At 48.5% G+C, this 21,394-nt stretch overlaps 1 protein-coding gene across 11 annotated transcripts in view; it reads left to right on the forward strand.

Annotated features, from left to right (window-relative positions):
* Positions 1 to 21,394, forward strand: part of SLC39A11 (solute carrier family 39 member 11) — a 404,115-nt gene that overhangs the window by 17,281 nt on the left and 365,440 nt on the right. For all 11 annotated transcript variants that reach the window (XR_012154971.1, XM_073312119.1, XM_073312120.1 and 8 more), the window contains one exon: positions 8,211 to 8,369. Coding sequence is in view for 10 of the 11 variants with exons in the window: in XM_073312119.1 (XP_073168220.1) it covers positions 8,211 to 8,369 (159 nt within the window). In the remaining variant the exon portion in view is untranslated. The remainder of the gene's footprint in view (positions 1 to 8,210; positions 8,370 to 21,394) is intronic.

Below are 21,394 nucleotides of genomic sequence, written 5' to 3' on the forward strand. Positions count from 1 at the left end.
TGTATGTTTAGGCTGGAAATTAGCAAAGGTTTCTATCCATCAGAGGAAACTCTGGATCAGCCTTCCAAGGGGAGCAGTGGGGGCAGAAAACCTAACTTGTCTCAAGACTGAAGTTCATAGACCACCTACAATGGGCTGTACAGCCTCTCCATGACTGCCATTAGCAAATATCTCCAATGTCTGGAGGTAGGACCCTAGATGGGGAGGGCTCTGAGTTACTACAGAGAATTCTTTCCCGGAGGTTGGGCTGGTGGGTCTTGTCCTCATGCTCAGGGTTTCACTGATCACCAGGGAAGCTTTGCCTGAGTGAGGACTTCAAGGTGGAGCTGATCTGGTTATTGTTGTCCCACACTCGCTATTTGCAAAGGTCAGGCGAGGTTTAGGTAGCTCTGTCCAGGTGCTTTGCACTCAGATAACTGAGATGCTGCTGTAGGACACTGATTTTCCACTTTTGCCATACCATGACCCTATGTTCTAGCATGTAACCATAACAAGGCCGGAAAGGGAGGCTTGAGGACAGGGTGCCTCCAGGCAGGGAATCCCGCTGTAGGAGGTAGATATGGTATGGGAGAGAGAGAAGATTTTCATTTATTTGTGGACCAGGACCCCTTTAGGCTGGGCATTGTACATAAACAGCACAAAGACAGTCCTTGCCCCAAGGCGCGCTACAATATAGATTTTCCTTCCAAGCAGGTAGTGCCAGTTGTTGGAAATCCAGCTTGGCGTTTTTGTTTAGAGGTGCAGAGATAGCAGGAAGGAGTGTAATATCTACCCCCTGAAGCCTGGTCCTGCCTATGTTGAAGCCCATAGAAGTTTTACCATTGACTTAAGTGGCAGTAGGATCGGAGACTGGGGACAGGAATGAGCAGAAACTGACCTGTCCTTTTCCTTGGAGAAACAATGCTTTGCCATAAAGTGACGATGTAATTCCACTGAGCTTTTCCCTCTGCTCATGTTACGATCTTCCCGTTTTTAGTTTTGGTTTTAAAGAGCATTCAGAGTACAAAGTTTGACAGCTGTGGTTGTCTTACGTAACAGCCCATTATCTTATGAGCTGTGGGAAGTTAAGACTACAAGGTCCCCTGGAGGGCTGGGGTCTAAAGCGATAGCCATCCCACTTCTCTTAGAGAGAGACTTCAGATGTCCCAGTGGCCCAGTGCATGCTTCTTCGCCATAGGCGGACGCTCAGGCCATAAGAATAGGGAAAGTGGATTCATTCTCGTCTGCTTGCTGATGGCTCTTGTACACAGGCTGGCAAGTTTCACAGGCTTTAAGGCATCTTCAGTTCATTGGCCACTTCACTCTATATTTTCATAGCAGAAGAAACGGCCAGTGATGCCCGGTTTGGTTCTTGCTTGTGCAAGGTTGTGTCTTGCAGCTTCTTTCCCGGTGCTCTGTTCAAGCCAGTTGCATACTGAACAATGAGCCTCTCAGTACTTCCCATGGGAGACTTCCCCAAACAGAGTAGATCTTGCTGATAGGAAGTTTTCCGTTGATTTAATTTCATCCTCACATCCACGGGGCCACTGAACCATCTCCTTTCTGACAGAGCACCCAGCCCTGGTGAAAAGAGGTTAAAAATGGCCAGCATGGATTTATCAAGAACAAATCATGCTAATCCAACCTAATTCCCTTCTCTGACAAAGGTTACTGGCCTAGCGGATGGGGGGAAGCACTAGATGTGATATATTGTGATTTTAGTAAGGCTTTTGACACAGTCCCAAATGACATTCTCATAAGCAAATAGGGAATTGTGGTCTAGACAAAATTACTATAAGGTGGATGCACAATTGGTTGAAAGACTACTCAAAGAGTAGTTATCAGTGGTTTGCAGTGGAGGGATGTACACAGTGGTGTCTCACATGGGTCAATCCTGGCTTTGGTACTCGTCAGTTATTTTTGTTCATGATTTGGATAATGGAGTGGAGAGTGTGCTTCTAAAATTTTCAGATGACAACAAGCTAATGTCAGGATTAGAATTCAAAATGACCTTGACAAATTGGAGGATTGGTCTGAATTCAGCAAGATGAAATTCAGTAAAGACCAGGGCAAAGGACTACTCTTAGGAAGGAAAAATCAAATGCCCAGCTGCAAAATGGGGAATAACTGGCTATGCGGTAGTACTGTGGAAAAGGATCTGGGGATCGTAGTGGATCACAGATTGAATATTTGACAGGTTTCAGAGTAACAACTGTGTTAGTCTGTATTCGCAAAAAGAAAAGGAGGACTTGTAGCACCTTAGAGACTAACCAATTTATTTGAGCATAAGTACTCCTTTTCTAGATTGAATATTGAATTGAGTGTAATGCAATTGCAGAAAAGTCTAGTATAATTCTGAGGTGTATTAACAGGAGTGTCCTCTGTAAGATGCAGGAGAGAACTCGCTCTGTCACTGGAGTACCGTCTCCAATTCTAGGAAAGATGTGGACAAACTGCAGAGGGTCCAGAGGAGAGCAACAAAAACAATAAATGGTTTAGAAAATGAGACCTATGAGGAAAGGTTAAAAACACTGAGCATGTTTAGTCTTGAGAAAAGAAGATGGCGCGTATGCACACACCAGATAACAGTCTTCCAGTGTGTTGAGAGCTATTACAAAGAGGTCTGTGGTCAATTGTTCCATGTCCACTGAAGGTAGGACAAGGAGTAATGGGCTTAAACTGTGGCAAGAGAGATTTAGGTTAGGTATAAGGAAAAAATGTCTAACTCTAAGGGTAGTTAAGCTCTGGAACAAGCTCCCAAGGGAGGTTGTGGTATTCCCGTCACTGGAGGTTTTTAAGAACAGGTTGGACAAACCCCGGTCAGGGGTGGTCTAGGTTTGCCTAGTCCTGTCTCAGCGGAGGGGGCTGGACTGGGTGACCCTCTCCAGGTTCTTTCCAGCCCTGTGTTTCTATGATTCTATAACTTCAGCCTCAACTTCTCCCTATCTTTTGCTCAAGGGAGGGTCTAGCAAAGTGCCCGCTTGGGTGCTGGGAGAATGCCTGGCTCCAGAAGACTGGGTTTGATCCCAAGCTGAGGAAACATTTTCTATGAATTCTTCAGCGTTTTTTCTTAGCTGGCATTTTTCTCAGGTCTCAGACTGATTTTACTTTAAAAAAAAAAATTCATTTGTTTTGTGGCAAATGAGAAGACTCTCAGTGGAGTCTGTCGCAAATGAGTCTCCTACTGTAGCTGAATGGCTCCAAAAGCAAGTACTGTAGATAGCTGGGGGCTGAGGGGACGCCGAACCTGCTGAAGGCTCTTAATTGGTCTGATTATTTTTGATTAATCCAGCCCGGTACATGTAACACCAAGGGGGAATGGGAGGGGAGAGAGGAAAGGAAATGAAATGAATAAATTGATGAAGTATGTATTTGTGCTGCATATTGGATGTGTGTTTGAGGATCTGATATTTTCTTTCTTGCTTAACTAATCCAGGGAATGGATTTCTCTGCTACTTTAATAAAGCTTTATGGGCCAAAGGTAGACTTGGGACTTGCATCTCCACCTGGCACAACAGTGGCCAGGGACAGCATCCTGGGGCAAAATGGATCCATTGCAGAGAAGCGTGTAGGAATATTTCTCGCTGCTGTTCGCACTGACCCCGTATCTTGCTTCTTAAACCGACGCCAAAGCACCTGCAGAATTCCATGCAGTCTCGTTTGAGCCACACCAAACCCTATGTTACCTGTGGTTGGAGTTCAAGGCTGCCACTCGTGGTTCTAGGATATGGGTGGAGAGATGTTCATTGTGCTGGTGGAAGGGAAGTAGCTGAGGATGGGGGAAGGGAACAGCCAAGTGGCACCGAAATGGGCTGATGAAATGTCTTGACTGCTGTTATCTCCTCACTTGTTACCGTTGGCATTGGTGCGATCAGCACTTTTAGCAAGGAGCTACTGTGTGTGTGCGCGGGTGTGTATGCTCAGAATTCCTTTATCCAGGAAGCTGCAAAGGGGATCTGGGTGGGTTTCAAACCCAGCATGCTATGGTCATTTTGATCCTGCGCTAACAGAGGGAGGTTTCAGAGTAGCAGCCGTGTTAGTCTGTATTCGCAAAAAGAAAAGGAGGACTTGTGGCACCTTAGAGACTAACACGTTTATTTGAGCATAAGCTTTCGTGAGCTACAGCTGGGAGGTCTGTGCATCAAGCCTAAAACTACCCCATACTCTCTTGACTTCGTTATGGACTTAACCCCAAAGAGACTCAGGACACCCCAGCAGATCAGTGCAGTATCTAGTGTCCCCCTTCCCTCAGGCCTGTGTATGCCTCCCCCTTCTACCCCTGCCCACTCGGATGGTCTATTTATAAGCAACCACAGAAACAGAAATAACCTAGGGGAACTGGTTTCTTAGAGATTTCTCTTCGCTGATGTGATACAGGGGAGTGGCTGATGGCTAAATGCAGGAGCACGTGGGCAGAGGGAAGGAAAGAGTCTTCTGTCCAAAGTGAGTCTGCATTCAAAGACAAAACCAGTAGAACAAAGAAATCCTGGACAGTTCTTTCCCTGCTCCCTCTAGCTGACAAAGGCTATTGGAGCCTATGACTGGTGTGTTGATTGCTACCATACAGTGTATTTAGCTGTACCCTGGTCCTATACATCTACAGTTGTGCTTGCTCCGTTAGCCAGAATTCTCTGAACCGGTTGTTGGAGGGGATCTGCTCGTGGGGCGCTATAAAGACTCCGCAGGTTACAGAAACCTCATGGGACAGTCCCAGTCCAAAGTGTTTTGCTGGGCTTTTGGGGACTTAAGGGAGCAAGCTGACCCAGGTTCCGCTGCCGTTCTGAGGCTGAAGACGGTGGGTGGGTGGGTGGTACACGCACAATAGCCACAAGCTAGAACAACAAAGTTCCTCCAAACAAAACTGGAAAGCGGCCAGCACCAGCGCTGGCCCAGCATCCCGCCTGTTCCTCCCAACACTCTCGCCGTTGATAGCGTTGGACATACAGACGTGGGGATCGGGGAGCGACCCTGACGATATAACTGACTCCCTTCATCAACAGATCTTCGGTGTCTTTTCATGTTCTGTTTTCAGAGTAGCAGCCGTGTTAGTCTGTATCCGCAAAAAGAAAAGGCGGACTTGTAGCATCTTAGAGACTAACAAATTTATTTGAACATAAACTTTCGTGAGCTACAGCTCACTTCATCGGATGTTTCATGTTCTGTTAATTAGCAATCTCTCCCTAGTGTTTGGAAACCTCTGTGCCACCCTGGAATAGGTGGCAGCCGTGGAAACGCCCTCAAACCTGGTGTGGAGGGAACAGCTGTAGGAGTCAGTGGGGAGTTGTGTCCTCATGTCTTGTCCTCCTCTTTGGAGCCAGTCTCTGGCTGAGATCAAGAAGAGCCAGGACCGAGACTGCCAGTTGGCTGGTGGGTTTGGCGTCTGGTTGCCATTTTGAGACCCCTCCAACCTCCTTTCATGTAGGCCAGCCAACAGCTGCCAGTTGATGAGAACACTTTGTCCTGAGCCTGGTTTCTAGGTAGGTTTTAAATATGATGCCCATCACCGGGGTAACGGAGTGCTTTTCAGCACTGCATGGACGCCTGTAAAACAGGAAGTGCCTGCTGACTTTGAGTGCCCACCTTGGGTCTGACTTTCAGAGGGGCCTGGGCACCCACAGCTTGAGCTGAAGACCGTAGGAGCTGTGTGGGTTCAGAAGCGTTGAATTGTGTCTTGGCCGGAGCAAGGAACACGGATTGGTGGAGGCTCTTGGATTTGAAGCAGTGAGTGCGGTTTCGCTCTCTTTCAGAAGGAATGTAGATCGCTCTCATTGTTTTCTAATGACAGGTTTCAGAGTAACAGCCGTGTTAGTCTGTATTCGCAAAAAGAAAAGGAGTACTTGTGGCACCTTAGAGACTAACCAATTTATTAGAGCATAAGCTTTCGTGAGCTACAGCTCACTTCCTCAGATGCATATGCATCTGAGGAAGTGAGCTGTAGCTCACGAAAGCTTATGCTCTAATAAATTGGTTAGTCTCTAAGGTGCCACAAGTACTCCTTTTCTTATTGTTTTCTAACACTTCCTCTTTTTTTGGGGGGGCCCCGGGGAGATGAGCCAAATTCTCCCTCGTGGCCTGGTGTCGTGCCATGTCATCTGGGAAACAGCTTGTCCTTTTTTCAGCAGCAGGCGTGCTCAGCGTGGGGAGCTGAATGAACAAATGACTGCTTGGATTCCTGCCTTCCCCTTCCACCTGTCTCCTCAGTGCTGTCCTCTGTAGGGACTAAAGCTTTGCGGGGGGGGGGGGGGGGGGGGAGGAGGAGGAGGAGGAGTGCTGGATTGGAGCCACTCCCCCTGCTCTTCTGGTAACTGATTTGCAAGGCTAGGAGAGAAAGTGCCATATAACTAACCCTGACCCTTCTTAGTGGATTGGAGAGAGTCTCCCAGGTCACTGGAGCCCTGTGGATCTTGATCGATAACCTTTCCCACTATATTATTTAAAGACATGGTTTCAGCTTGATTTAGGCCTCAATTCCGGTTTTCGTAAAACCAAAGGTTTGCAAAAGCCAGTGGAAGCCCTTTTCTCCAAAGTACTTTAATACCAGTGGAAATAAGGTGGTGTGTGTGCTGAGAATCAACTATTGGCCTGTGGTGTCCATGTTCCAGACCTGGCCATGCGAGATAATGTCCGTGCTTGGGTATCTGGGAGATTGGAGCTGTCGGTAGATCGGAGAGCTAGTAGGTGAAATTGACTCCTCTGCTTTCAATCGCTAACTGGTCCCTTTTGGCATGTCAATCTGCATTAATGGTAGAAACGCATCAGAATCGTTTGGCTATTTTTCATTTTAATAACATAAGGTGTTGATTGTTAACATCCTAGGCTTGTGTTACTGTGTTTAGTCCAACCTGATGGGGTCTCTTTGAAGCATCCTTGAACTTGTGCTTTGTGGTGAAAACAGGTGACACAAATGAGAAGACATTCATATTTAACCATGTGTTGTGCAGAGGCCTCTGTCTCTTGCATTCCCTGTCCTCGCTAAGAACTAGTATGTGGCTGGGAGCCAGGCCTCCCCTCCCCTCCCCTCCCGCTGCTCCCCTCTGGGAAGGGTTATTATGGGTGTGTTAAACCTCAGTACGGTGAGCCTAGCAAGTAAGTGTGTGCGCGTCAATTGTTTTCCTGCCTCAAGGCTGGCTGGGTGAAAATTGATGGCTTTGTACTGCTCACGCTTAAGCCCCTTCTCCTTTCTTCATTGTACTTCAGTGACTGCTCTGTGCGGAAATGGGCTCAAATCTCATTGGTCAGTCTGAATGGTCATGTCACACTTTTCACATTGCCAAGTGCCATGGCAAAAGCAATGACGAATAAGCTGGTGTGTTTGTGGCTGGCGTGAACAGAAGCCTGCCAGGTGTGAGCCCTGGCAAGCAGCGGTGAGCGTTGTTTCAGGGCCGCTGCCATCCAGAAAGCTGCAGGAAGCTGAGAGATTGGACAGTCACTAAACAGAGTTACCAAAGGAGTGTGTTAGCGGAACAGTGCGGATGCTGTCTGTGTACAATGTGCACACCCCCCTTTATTTAACTTTTGGTGTGTCGTGAATCTGCTGAAAAACCTTAAGGGAGCAGAGGTCCATGCGGTGAATCCGTGAAGGGGGTTTGCTCTTTTCCTCCTGCTAGAGGAGGGATGTTAAATAACCAGGAGGGAAGATTTTCTAAGTGTGGGTTGCTGGAGCTAGGTGCCTGGTTACCTGGGAGGAGCGTGGTGCTTGGAGGGAGTTGGGGCTACACAGGGACATTTTTGGTTTGAGAGGCAGCATGCTCTCTGCTGGGAATCATAGAATCATAGAATATCAGGGTTGGAAGGGACCCCAGAAGGTCATCTAGTCCAACCCCCTGCTCGAAGCAGGACCAATTCCCAGTTAAATCATCCCAGCCAGGGCTTTGTCAAGCCTGACCTTAAAAACCTCTAAGGAAGGAGATTCTACCACCTCCCTAGGTAATGGCATGTCAACAAAATCCTTGGGAGTCTAACAAAATCCTTGGTGTTGAAGCAGAGGCAGTGTTGTCCAGTGGGCAGGGCCCCTGATTGGGCATCGAGAGACCTTGGTTCTGTTCCCAGCTCTGCCACTGAGCTATTGTGATCGTTAAAGCTGGTCACCCTCTGCCTCAGTTTCCCCTTCCCCCCCACCTTTGGCCTGTCTCTTTATTGCTTTTATGTACAGCACCCAATGCATTAGGGTCCTGATCTCGATTGGGGGTAATCTCATAACCTGTATTAATGTGTCGTTCTCTGTCCCGTAGGTCATGTTAGCTGCTTCTTACTGGTCCCTCCTGGCTCCTGCCATTGAATTGGCTGAAGATTCTGGGAATTTCGGGGCTTTTGCTTTCTTCCCGGTAGCTGTTGGCTTCACCCTGGGAGCAGCTTTTGTCTACTTGGCCGACCTCCTCCTCCCATTGCTGGTAAGTAGCAGTATGACTGTCTGCTGTCAGTGGCCTCGGGCTAGTCTCCCACCCACCCTGGTTGTGTCTAGGACTGTGGGCCGCTGGAAGCCCATTTCTAGCGGACCTGCACATTACCGGATGCACGAGGGGGTTACGTGTTGCTCTTGAACGCCTGCCTTTCACACGGCAGAGTAAAGTCTGGTCTCTGAGCTGGCAGTGCAGTGTATGTGGTGTCACCATCCCTAACTCATCTGCTCGTTCCCCCCTCTTGCAGATCCTCTAGGTCGGAAATAGAGGGCTGCTGTCCTAAATCGTGTGCTGTCTTAGGGGAGTGGATTACAGGCTCATAGAAATGTGGGGCTGGAAGGGACCTGGAGAAGTCACTAAGTCCACCCCCTGTGCTATGGTTGGACCAAGTAAACCTAGACCTTCCCTGGCAGGTGTTTGTCCAACCTGTTCTTAGACCCTCCAGTGACGGGGATTCCACAGCCTCCCTTGGGAAGGTTAGAAAGTTAGAAACTCCCTTATAATTGGAAGCTTTGTCCTAATATCTAACCTAGCTCGCCCTTGCTGCAGATTAAGCCCATTACTACTTGTGCTACCTTCAGTGGACATGGAGAACAATTGATCGGAGTCCTCTTTGTAGCAGCCTTTCATATATCTGAGAACAATCAGGTCCTCAGTCTCCTTTTCTCAAGACTAAACATGCCCCGTTTTTCTTACCCTTTCCTCCCAGTTGAGATTTTCTAAATCTTTCACCGTTTTTGTTGCTCTCCTCTGGACTCTCTCCAGTTCGTCCACATCTTTGCCCAGAACTGGGTGCAGTATGGCCTCACCAGCGCCCAGTAGAGCGGGACAGTTACTCCCACGTCTAACGTACAGTGCTCTGGGATGTAAGTGCAGCTGACTGCACTGGCCTTTGGCTTGGTTTAGGGTTGGGGCTTACCTCAGACTGTTCCCCACAGTATTTGGGGATCCCCATGATGGATTTTGCATGGCTTCAGGGTTTTGCTAGGAAAGCTGCCCTCAGCTTGTTGCCGTGTCACCAATCCCCGCTGTTCAAAAATCCTGAATCAACCCTCAAAAATCATGAGATTTTTAACCCTCCTCCCCCTTGCATCCTGTTTTCTGAGCCTTTTAGGGTGCACTTCAGTCACCCTTTCAAGCTTTTCTCTGCAATCATGAGGCTAGGAACTTGTTTATTTAAAAAAAAAAAAAAAAAAGCTGATATTTTCATCTTGTAATGTGACTCCAGGAGTTGGGGCTTTAAAACACTGAATACTGGGAGATTCATGAGAGGTGGAAACGCTGCCCTTGTTAAAGCTTCCTTCAGCTGGTGCAAGTGAAAAGGATGAACTGCAGTAACCACAAGGGCCTGGAGATAGAAACATTGATTTCCTTGGATTTGCTAGCTGTCTAGAAGAGCTCTTTGAAAGGTCTAAGGTGGCTGTGTGTTTGATGAGAGTGCCAGGCAGCAAAGCATCATGAGTGCTGATGTTACTCTGTGCTTCGGCTAATGAAGTTAGGTGGATTTTTTTCTTAACCCTCCTATCAGTTTCCATTCCGGCAGAAGCCGGATACAAATCCATTTTTATTGGAGATTTAATGAAACTGCATTTCCCTGGGATTCTCTAAGTCGGTGTCTGTGCTGAATGTGGCTTTAGGCCACACACATGAAAAGTGTGGGCTCTTTCGTTTGTTTTTGTTTCTTTAACCGGCAGCGGTTTCCAAACAGTCCAGGTGAGACCTTTGTTTCAATCCTGAGATTTAATTTGCAGCGTTGCCAACACCAGTCATTCAAAAATCATGACTCAGTCTCCCAAAAAACCATGAGATTAATTTAAAAAATCAGTGTGTTTGTCTTTTTTGTTTGCTGGTGAAGGAACATTTAGGGTCAGGTTTCCAAGACTTTCTCTGCAACTACAAAGGCGAAAAACTGTAAATGACAGCTGAGTTTGTCGTACGATCACATGACTCCAGGAGCTGGGGCTTTAAGCATAACACAAAATATTAACAACAAGTCTTGGAAAATTGCAAGAATTGGTAACTCTGGAATCCAACGAATGCTTCCCCCTTCCCCCTTTCGCATTTTGGCACAACTGAAGACATGAATTTTTTTTTTTTAAATCTCTAATACAAGAGTCTGTAGTAGTAAGCTCAGTTCTAGGATGTACTGCTAATAGGGAGGAATGGTGGTCTTGTGGTTAAAGTACTGGGCTGGACTCAGGTGATCTAGGCACAATTCATCACTCTGCCACTGACTCCCTGTATGACTGTGGGCAAGTCACTTAATTTTTTTGTGCCTCGATTTCCCCATCTGTAAATTGGTGCATCTAAAAACTTGGATTGATAAACAAAACTAAAGGCTCCAGTAGTTTGGCACTCCATGAGCCCCTCTATGTTAACGTGGGAGTTCTTTAAACTTCCATTTGTTGCTTAGTTCCTCTCAGAATTTGGAAGGTGAAAGTCACCAAATTGTCGTGTGTTTCAGTGAAAGGAACATTGTCCTGTGATGTAAATAACATTGGGTTCGGCATGTCCTGGTATCACAGGCATGTAAAACAACTCACCACAAGATCCAGCTCTGTCACGCAACCAAATGAATGCAATCAGCTCGCTATTGTGGTTAAAATTGTATGAAGGTTATCACCTTCAAACACCCATTTGTTTCACTTACATTTGTTTTTAAACTTGGGCCTATCTTGCCTGTCTTGGGGTTTGCGCTAATTGTATTGCCTGTATTGGGGTTTGCGATATAAGGCCCTGAAGGGACCTTCTAATGTATTTGATCAGCTGCTGACAGCTCCCAACAGAGAAAGTAAACAGTTACACCAAGCAACCCACTTCTTTCCAATGTGTCTCATGTTTTTCTCTGCCTACTGGGAAGAAGCTTACATCGCCTGTGTCTGCAGGGTTGGGTGGGAGGAGGCGGGATACAGGACTGCATGGGAAATGGTGGGCTAGGAAACAGATGGCAGGAGGAGTGGACAGAGGGAAGTGATCAAGTTAGAGATGTTCCCTGATTGCTGGTGGGTTAATCCACCTTGCACTGTTGGTCTCTCACTTCCAAGCCAAGCTGTGGTCCCGCAAAAGGAAAAAATCCTTCCCCATTATTCCAGGATGATGTTTAAGAGGCTCCCCTTTCTAGAGAGGTTTTGATTTGAAACCGGTTAAAATAACATCAGGAGCTGAACTTAGTTTTGGCTTGTAGTCGATGCCTTATCATCCATGTCTACTTAATCAGAGGAGTGGGTGGGTCCTTCCACGCTCTTCCCTTGGAGTTCTTTTGGGAGGGAGTGGGAGTGTGCGTTAATATCTTAGCTTAACAAGTAGTAATCCTGCAAGGGTCTGATGACACTTGTTCCCTTGGCCTAATACTCACTCTTTGGGGATAAGAGAAGGATGTCCTATTCTCTCGGCTTCTCTTCCTCCCATTCTACCAACTGGCGGAACGGAATACCTCCAACGCAGCATAAAACAGCAGTTAGTGTGCTTTGTTGTTGTTTCTTTTTTATATTGTGGTAGTGCCTAGTAGCCCCAGTCATGGACCGTGGTGCTAGGAGCTGTACATACCCAGAACAAAAAACCAGTCCCTATCCTAAAGAGCCTGCAGTCAAAGCAATGCCCTCGTTCCACTTGTGCTAGAATAAAAAATGCCAAATGCTGGTCGTGCCCCAGGAGTTACTGGAACGGTGCATGTGAAAAGAAGGAATAAACACCCATGCTGAACTGACTGCAAAGTCCAGTGGGGCTGTGTGTGGGCTCAGAGGTCTCCCCACGTCTTTCCTTCCCAGATTGGGGCCTTCGATTGCTTTGTGGGGAGGACAGCCTGGCAAAGAGACTTGGGGGTGGTGCAGGGAATGTCATGAGAGGAACGTGGGGACTTTAACAATGTATATAACTGTAGTATTCTGATCAAAAATGTATCTTCTACCTTTTTAAACTTAATGGGCCAATGACATCTCTGAAGTAACTCCTTTGGATTTAGTGGCCTGACATGGGGATGAATTTGACTCTGTGTCTTTCCCACCTTTTGGATTAAAACCTCTCGCCAGCGGTGCTTTGGTTATTAGTGCTCAAGCACCTGTCAGGTTTAAGTTACTGTAATTTACTCCAGGCTCCTCAAATCCTTTGGTGAATCAGTTGAAGAAGAAAGGAGATTGAAGAACAAAGCAGCACACTTTCTCACTGAGGTCTCTAATGGAGAAGGGACCCAGAGGGGAATACAAAGGGATATTAACACGCACTGTCCTTGTCAAAGAAGATGATGATGGATAAGGAATTTGTGGGGTTTTTTTAGTGGACTGTTCTTTATGTAAAGAAGACTTTGCTTTGATGTGCTTGATGCTTCTCTCTAGCCGCTTTGGAGTGTAGCAACTCTTCCCCCTCCCCTCCCTTTTTTGTCGTTTTCAGGCAGCTCACAGAGGACTGGTATAGTTACTAATGATACCTAGGAAAGTGTGTGTGTTCCCCAGTGGAGCCCTGTGGGACAAACTGGCTAATGGGGCTGACCAGTTTATCATTAGGTTCTTCATAAAGGGAAGGATCTAATCCATTAGATTTTTAATTTGGAAGGTTTAAACCATCTGTTCTTTCGTTAGTTGGGCTCACTGAGGGTGAGACTCTGTTTGGGTGTGTTTCCTACGGAGTATAGGTGATAATATGCCTGGAGGTGACCTGGACAACAGGACGCTATCGGGAGCAGCTCCAAAGAATGAGCCAAGTGAGCTCAGTGTAAGCCAGGAGGAGCTATGCTGGAATTGCATGTAGGGATCTCGACATTTCAAAATGACCACTGGGTGGAACTTGGCAAGCATGTCTCCATCTGCTGCTGTGTGTCAATGCAGGTGGGCGCGTGCCCGGTTAAACAAGGGCATGTTCTAGTTTATGTTTTGCTGGTTCTGAGCAAATAATGTCTGTTTTTATACTTCCCTTCCACCGGCTTTGGTGACACTTAAACAGGCCATCAGATGGTCTGTCAGCCCTGCCTGCTCAGATCTCTCTGTTGATGGGAAGGGGGCAAAGCAGAATGAGTCGCTTCTTTCTCTCACCCCTTTTTCAGTTACGTTTCCTTGGTTTTTCTTTTCCCTTCCCCCCCTTTCTTCTCTGCTCTTTGCTCCCATCTTAACTCTCAATAGCTCAAGGCCCATAAACAACTGATACAGGAACCCTACGACATTCTAAGACTAGCTTCTTTAGCATAAGCGCCATTTTAGATAATGGCCACTTCGGCATTCTTTTAACAAGAGGCATGGGGTGGCAACATGCATGTTGTTTCAGTGTTCGGTGCCTCAGTTTCCCCAGCTGTTAACTGAAGGGATTACCACTCGCCTCCCAAGGTAAGGTAAGCCCTCAGACCTTGTGAGGTGGACGGCACCGTTTGGGCCGTTTTTCAAGTTGGCTACCCCAGTGGTATTTACGTTCCTATTCAGGCATTTGGAAAACCTGTGCTATGTTTTTTCTTTAAAGGAGTTGGGCATCAGAAGCTGCTATGGAAATCTGGGAGCTCTGGGTGACGAAAATCAAGCAGTTTTTATTTAGCTGACTAAAGTTAGGCACCTAGATTTGTAAACTTAGCAACGCAGCGGCCAATAATGTACAGATATGGCTGCTAACGTACGATGGCCGAAGACGCAGAAGCCCAGGCTTGTGTAGAAGAGCAGTAAGTTTGGGTCTCGACTGAACTCCTTTCTTGTTGGCACTCTGAACTCTCTGCTTCTGCAAGGGAAAAAGCTTGGATGAGTTTCTCCCTTTCTGCCACCAACTTCCACGCCCCGTGCTTTGGTAAGTACCATAACGGGGGTTCCGAGAGCATTATTCTTGTTTTAGGGGGTTTCTGCACGATGAGCGAGGGGTGTGATTCTCAGCTCACATAGATGTACTCGTGCTAGCTCTTATCGAGCTACTGCAAGTGTAAACAGTAGTGTCGCACGGGCATCAGCAGTGCAAGCATGGCTAAGCTGCGCTGAGTCCAAACCCCCCGAACCCCGTGGGTATGTAATTGGTACCAATGCTACTGTTGCTATGCCCATCAAGCTAGCATGAGTATGTCTGCTTGCGCTAGGAATTATTCCCCTCGCTCGCAGGATAGTGTAATATAGAGGGAAGAAATGAGAGAACCCTTTCCCCAGGGCTGTTCTAATTCTCCATCATATGGAACCAGAAATAGTGTCAAGACGTGGGTTTATTATTGGGACTAGGAAGGAGATCAGGAAACATGAGCCTTCTCCCTTGCATCTGGTACTCTATTGCACACCATCCATGCAGGGACTCTTGCTCTAATGTGCTTGGATTTTTTTTTTTTTAGCAAAGGCTGCCAGTACTTGACGGACAGTGCAGTGTGTGTTAACATTCTGCCTGCGAGGAGGAGATTTATCTAGCTCAGAGCTTCTTTCTTGTTTTTTTTTTTTTTTTCAAAACGCTTGTGTTTAGCGTAGCAATCAGAAGAAAACCCCTCTCTTTCCCTTCTCCGGCTCCCCTTAAGAGCATCGGTTGGGTTGCGGAGACAAAACCACTGCGTGGTGGAAGTGGGCATTTGTCTGAAATGTTTGTCAATCCTTGCATCTGCAAAGGGCGGAGGAGGGGGAATATTAAAGCTGTTTGCTGATGTTGTTTGAATAGCTGCCAAATTGCTCCCTCTCCTGATTTGAAAAAGGTGTAAAAAAGAGACAGTATTGTTGAGTGGATAGGGTACTGACCTGGTCTCAAGACCTGGGTTCTGTTCCCAACTCTGCTGGCTGACCCTGGGCATGTCACCTTTCCCTGACAGTTTTTCTTCCCGACCCTTTGTCTGTCCTGCCTGTGTAGATTTAGTAAGCCGTTTGGGGAAGGGCTGCCTCTTAATATGAATTTATGCAGTACTTTGCAGAGTGGGTCCCTGATTTTAGCTGGGACTTCTAGGCTCTGCTGCAAAACAAATATTTGTGTTCTGGCTGAATGGACCTTCCCCATATTCGCTCTTTTGCTTTTTTACCTGAATGGACAAGACGTTCCTCCCACCAGCCGTGCAGGTGGCTCAAGCAGTTTCAGATTCAAGGAGGTGGGTGTTACCTCTGACCAAGTAGCAAAAGTGCAAACGGTTGAGGACAATGTCTCTGCCTGCAGCAAATGTTCTGGACTAGTGCATCTGGCAGGCTGTAATAGACAGACAGACGCAAGCTGCTTTAGGCAGTACTGCAGTGGTTTGTAATTATACATAAATATCTAACAACCGTGAATTAGTGATGTTTTGTTGTTCGAGCGTAACACGATTGGAGGTAACAAAACAATGAGTGACTGCTGCAGTGGTCTAGATTCTGATCTGGGTGTGACTGACAGCAAAATCTGGCTCTGTGAGAGTTGTATTTAAACAACCTATTGATCACGTGCAATCCTGACTTCTCAAAATTGCTCTTTCCACTGTAAATCTAACCACCGTTCTCGAGTTTAAGGGCATGTCTTCACTGGCAACGTTAAAGCTCGGCCACGGCAGCTTTTTAACATGGCCTGTGTATTCGCTGCAGCGCTCTCTCCCAGCATTCTAAAAATCCTCCTCCACGAGGGGAGTAGCTCCCAACGCTGGTGCCCTGTCCACAGTGGCACCTTGCAGCGCTCAGGGGGATGTTTTTTCACACCCCTGAGTGAGAAAGTTACAGCACTGTAAAGTGCCAGTGTAGACAAGCTCTTAGTTGGGCTTTTTGTCCTTGTTCTCTGGGAACAATCGGTACAGATTGGGACTCAAACCCAGGCCGCCTGCCATGGTGGTGCTGGGTGTAGTCACAGGACCGCCACGCCAGCGGGCTGACTTAGGGTTGCACAAAACTGAACAGTCTTGCCCTCCGCCCCCCTTTCCCCGAGGCGCCTCTGTCGCTCCGTCTCCCGCACCCTCACCTATTTTCACTGGGCTGGGGAAGGGGGTTGGGATGCAGGGAGCAGGTTATGGGCTCCGGCTGGGTGGTGCTTACCTCACATGGCTCCCAGTCGGCAGCGCAGCAGGGCTAAGGCAGGCTCCCTGCCTGCCCTGGCTCCGTGCTGCTCCCGGAAGCGGCTGCTATGTTCGGCCCCTAGGTGGAGGCGTGCTGGCTGTGCCCAGAGGCGCCTCCCCTGCAGCTCCCATTGGCTGCAGTTCCTGGCCAATGGGAGCTGCCGAGGCGGCGCTTGGGGTGGGGGCAGCGCGTGGAGCTTCCCTGATTGCACTTGCGCCTAGGGGCCGCAGGGACATGCTGGTCGCTTCCGGGAGCTGTGTGGAGTCAGGGCAAGCAGGGAGTCTGCCTTAGCCCTGCTGCGCTGCCAACCAGACTTCTAACAGCCCGGCCGGCGGGACTGGCCGGAGCCGTCTAGGTCCCTTTTTGACTGGGCATTCCGGTTGAAAACTGGGCCCCTGGCAACCCTAGGCTGACTGTTTCCCAAGTTGTGCCTTAAAGGGGAATATTAATAGATTTTAAAGCCAGAAGGGACCATTCTGATTCTTTCGTCTGAGCCCCTGCAAAATGCAGCCATTGAGGAACTTCTACAGAACTTGTGTTTGAAGTAAAGTAGATCTTTTAGCTTGACATCCGGTCCTGATTTTGAAGACTCCAAGAGAGGAAGCTTCTAGCACATCCCTAGATAGATTGTTCCAGTGGCTAACACCCGAATAGTTTCTACCTTTTTTCTAGTTTGAATTTCTCCAGCTCTTGGATCACATTACGCCTTTTTGTGCTAGATTAAAGAACTGCTCATGACCAGAAATCTCTTCCCCATGTAGGCCGTGATCAAATCCCCTCTTCACCATCCTTGTCCTGGTACACAGGTCAGAGAGTGAGGAGCTCTTTCTGAGTGGGTCATGCTCTCTGGGTAGGCCTAAGCTTACCATGCAGAGTACAGACACTGGGTGCCCGGCTGGCACGTGTAGCACCAGCATAGAGGCTGAGGCACGGTTTAGCAGAGTGTCCTCGGCATCTGAACGCCCAGGCGATGCTACGCTGTTATTTTCAGCGGCGTGTAGTGTCTGTGGCCGGAGCCTTTCGCCACGGTATGTAGCTACACGTGTCGTGCCTGAGCTCTACGTGCCGCCAGAAGTGCGGATGTAGGCTACGTACATAGGAAACCTGTGTTACAAATCTGGTTTAGAGAGCTCCTCGTTCTCCAGCCCATCTCCTGCCCGCCCGCCCTCCTCCCCTCCTTCCAGGCTTCTTGCTCTGAATGCTACTGTTATGGAATTTGGAGGCCTCTCTCCCCACCGCGCTTGCAAAGGTAGGGAGAAAGCAGATCTTTTTTTACGAGAGAGTGAGTACTGTGAAAGGAGTCTGATGGTTTTGTGTGTCCCCTTGCTTGTCCCCCACCGCTACATGGATAGTGTGTGCCCAGGTGTATGTCTCCTATTAACTATAACTACATTATTCTTTACCACCCCCCGACTGCGTGACACACTCTTTGCTGCGTGATCATTGTCCTGAACAGGATAATGAGGCTTAATGTGTTACACTCCTCTACCACTGGGTTTCGCTTGGCTGTATGATTAATCTTCTGTCTGCATGTTCAAATGCAGCACATCCCTAGCTCCCTGGAAGGGAATGCTGCCGGCGCTGGCAATGGCTGGAGGAGTTGCATTGCCGGTGCATAGCGCGATGTGTTGGAGTCCGTGCCATGCTTCCCTGTGTTCCTGTCAAGCTGCTAATCGCTTCAATCCATTTGGTGTCAGCAGATGCCATGGTGCAGGAGTTACTGCTGTTGTGATGCTGATGGACTGAAACTTCCTCTCAAGAATTAGCGTGGGCCATTCAGAAAACTTTAGGGGTGCGTGCATGTGACTTTAAGGGACAACCAGATGTTAATTTCCAATCCTGCATGATGTGCCATAACTCAGTTATAACTAGGAGTCTGTCGGTCTTTCCAGTATAAAGGCCAATAACCATGGGGGAAGCGTATCTAGAGAAGCAGATTTAATCCCACCTGACTGAATCTTTATCCGCTAAAACATAGGATTTTTTTCCTCAGTGTACAGTGTAGATCAATAAAGCCGTGTTGAAGGCTGGGACCATCCCTCACTATTTATTTTAAAGCCTTTTCAAATACCTTCTGTAAAACTTGTATTAGCTGTAGATCAATCTGGAGTGTGTATTCTGCGGGCACAGAAATTTGCCTGTATTTTGCTTTATGGAAACAGTGATGCAATTGATTTAATTTGTAGTGTCTTGCAGGGCCTCAACTCTTCTGCAGGCCCGAGCATTTCTTGACCACCCCTGGAATCTCCCAGGCGGTGAATCGCATAAATATTTTGATTAGCAAGCTGAAGTGCGACAGGTTGAACATGCAAGGTACGGGATATTCAAGAGCAGACAGTTTTTGTGTTGTAGCATGAAGCAAGGGTCTCGTTAATCCCTGTGGAGACTTTGGCTTGGTCTACCCGAGGAAATTAGGGGTGATGTAACTGTTATTCAGAGGTGTGAAAAATCCACACCCCTGAGCAACACAGTTAAACCGAGCTAACCTTGGTGTAGACAGCACTAGGTCCACTTCAGGGGAATTTCACCCTCCTACCTATTGCCTCGGAGTGTTGAGCAACTGATCTGGGATGATATGGCAATAAACCAAAAATGCACAGATGTTTGACACTTTAAACAAAGTCATGTTGTATTTTTGCTCTTATTTTAGCAAACAAGTTTTGGGGCAGGGTCATTCATGGAAATTGCAAATTTTTAAGCAGCCGTCGGCGAAAACTTGCAGAAACAAATTCATAACTTCCTTAACATGAGAATTCACCCTGGACACCTGTTGTGGTTAGACTAGTGTGCAACCAATTTGAGGGTAGAAACATACCATGCGGATATGTGTACTGTTGCTTTGAATCTATAGCGGGAAGCCCCGTAGGAGGTGAAGTGCACAAGTTCAAGGCAGAAGCTCTACAGTGAAGCAGAGGGGGGAGAGTGAGGAGCCTTGGGGCCAGTACTGTGTTCTTTTTTTCTAGCAAAATGCCTTGCTCGGAGTTATCCTTTGTTGTGTAGACCAGGCCTATGTCTCCACTGGCGGAGTGACAACGTCGCTCAGAGAGCGCGGAAGGGAAAACCGCTGTTGTGTGTTCACACTGTCAGCTGCCTGCGCAATAGTGTGTTCACACGTTCGGCACTTGCAGCAGTGTTCAGAGCGGTGCACTCTGGGCAGCTGTCCCTCAGAGCACCTCTTCCTCTTCCGCCGCTAAGAGTTGCGGGAAGGTGGAGGGGGTTGCGGGACATCCTGGGTCCTGTCCCAATGCCCCATGATGCATTGCTTCGCATTGGGGCTGCACGACGTTTAAGAGCCGCTCCGTGGCTTCGTTCTGGCAAGCTGCGTTCTCCTTTCGGTCTCTGTTCTCGCTGTCCCGCCACTCTTTCAGTTCTTGTTTTTCGGCCGTGGAGTGCATCATGACATCACGCAGAAAGTCCTCTTTAGTTCTTCGTGGCCGCTTTCTAATTCTGCGCAGCCGCTCAGCCGGCAATAACAAAGAGGGAGGCTGGGCTCCCAAGGTCATATCTGTGAAGTCAAAATGCAACGTTTTACAGAAGCAGTATTGTTTGCAACACACAGACCACTGATTCAGTGATTTAAAACACAGCCACTATTCACACACTTGTCACTAACTGGCTGACCCCAGGCAAGCACACATGAGCCACAAGACTCCCAAAATGGTGAGTAACTGCGGGAGCAGGGGAAATCAGTGTTCCAGGTCCGTACTGTACACTGGGCACGTGGCTCTTTGGGAGAGCCAGCATTGTAGCGGGGGGCCTTATAATCATTCCTGTCCCCACATTTTCCACAGGCTGTGTTCATTATGGAAGATCTCTCGCTGCTGAGGGTGAGCAGGTAATCAAGCGAGGGTCTTCTCCAAGCCTGTGGCTTCCGCCCTGGCCCTTACGCAGCTCGCCTGTGTGCAGCAATGGTCCCTCACCCTTGTGATAGCAGAGTGGCACAGGAAAGTTACCCTTAATGAGAAAAGAAACAAAGCAGCCCTGCCAAAGAACCTGTGGCAGCGGATTGCCCAGTATCTCCATGAGAGTGACGTGGAGATCTCTAGGGCAGATTCTCGTGAAGTGAGGGAGTCAATCAACACCCTGGTCCACCGCTCAGACTAGGCACGTGGTGGTACACGCCTCATACAGACACAAGCCTGCTTTCTGCAAGCCTCCTGCCCCCAACAGCTCACCTCAGTGATTCCCCAAATCAAAGCCGCTTACCAGGGACCTCCTCTCCTGTTTGCGCTTCGCCAAGCTCCGACAGCTGTGACCGGCTAGCCTCCTCCGGGGTAGAGAAGAGCTCCTGGCTGCATGCATCTCTGATCTCCGACTCATCGTCTGCCTCTGGGTCCCTCTCCCCCTCCACATGCTCGTCCAAGATTCCCTCCTCCTGGCTCGGTCCACTCTCGACTGGCACGCGAGCGACTGAAGTATCCACTGGGGCCTTTGCAGTGGAGGTGGGGTCGCCACTGAGGATCATGTCCAGCTCTTTGTAGAACCGGCAGCTCGTGGGCGTAGCACTGGAGGGGCCGTTTGCCTCCTGCACCTTGTGGTAGGCGTCCTGCAGCTCCTTCACTTTGATCCTGCACTGCAGTGTGTGCCGGTCACGGCCCCTTTCTGTCATGCATCGTGAAATCTGTCCGTAGGTATCATAATTCCTATGGCAGGAGTGCAGCTGGGACTGGACAGCCTCCTCTCTCCAAATGCTGATGAGGTCCAGCAGCTCGGCGTTGTGCCAAGCGGGGGATCGCCTGGTGCGTGGAGCAGGCCTGGCCACCTGGAAAGATGCCCTGAGACCACTGCATGCATCACCGAGCAAACAGGAAGGGGACTTTCAAACTTCCCAAGGAATTTACGGGGTGGGGCTCACAGCTGGTCACCTGAGGGCAGGGCAGTAGAGTTCAAACCGATGACCAGAGAGGCGAGAACAGGCATCGTGGGACACCTCCCGGAGGCCAGTCACAGCTCTGTCATCGACCAGAGCGTATTCACTGGCACCCTGGTGCAGAAAGCCCCATGCCTCTCGTCGGGGTGGTTTCTTTACAGCCCTAGTAATGTGCGCAGTTTCTGCACACTCAGTGGCTTGGCCGTGTG

Source organism: Lepidochelys kempii, chromosome 14 (genome assembly GCF_965140265.1).
Source record: "Lepidochelys kempii isolate rLepKem1 chromosome 14, rLepKem1.hap2, whole genome shotgun sequence".
In the NCBI taxonomy this organism is placed as follows: domain Eukaryota; kingdom Metazoa; phylum Chordata; order Testudines; family Cheloniidae; genus Lepidochelys; species Lepidochelys kempii.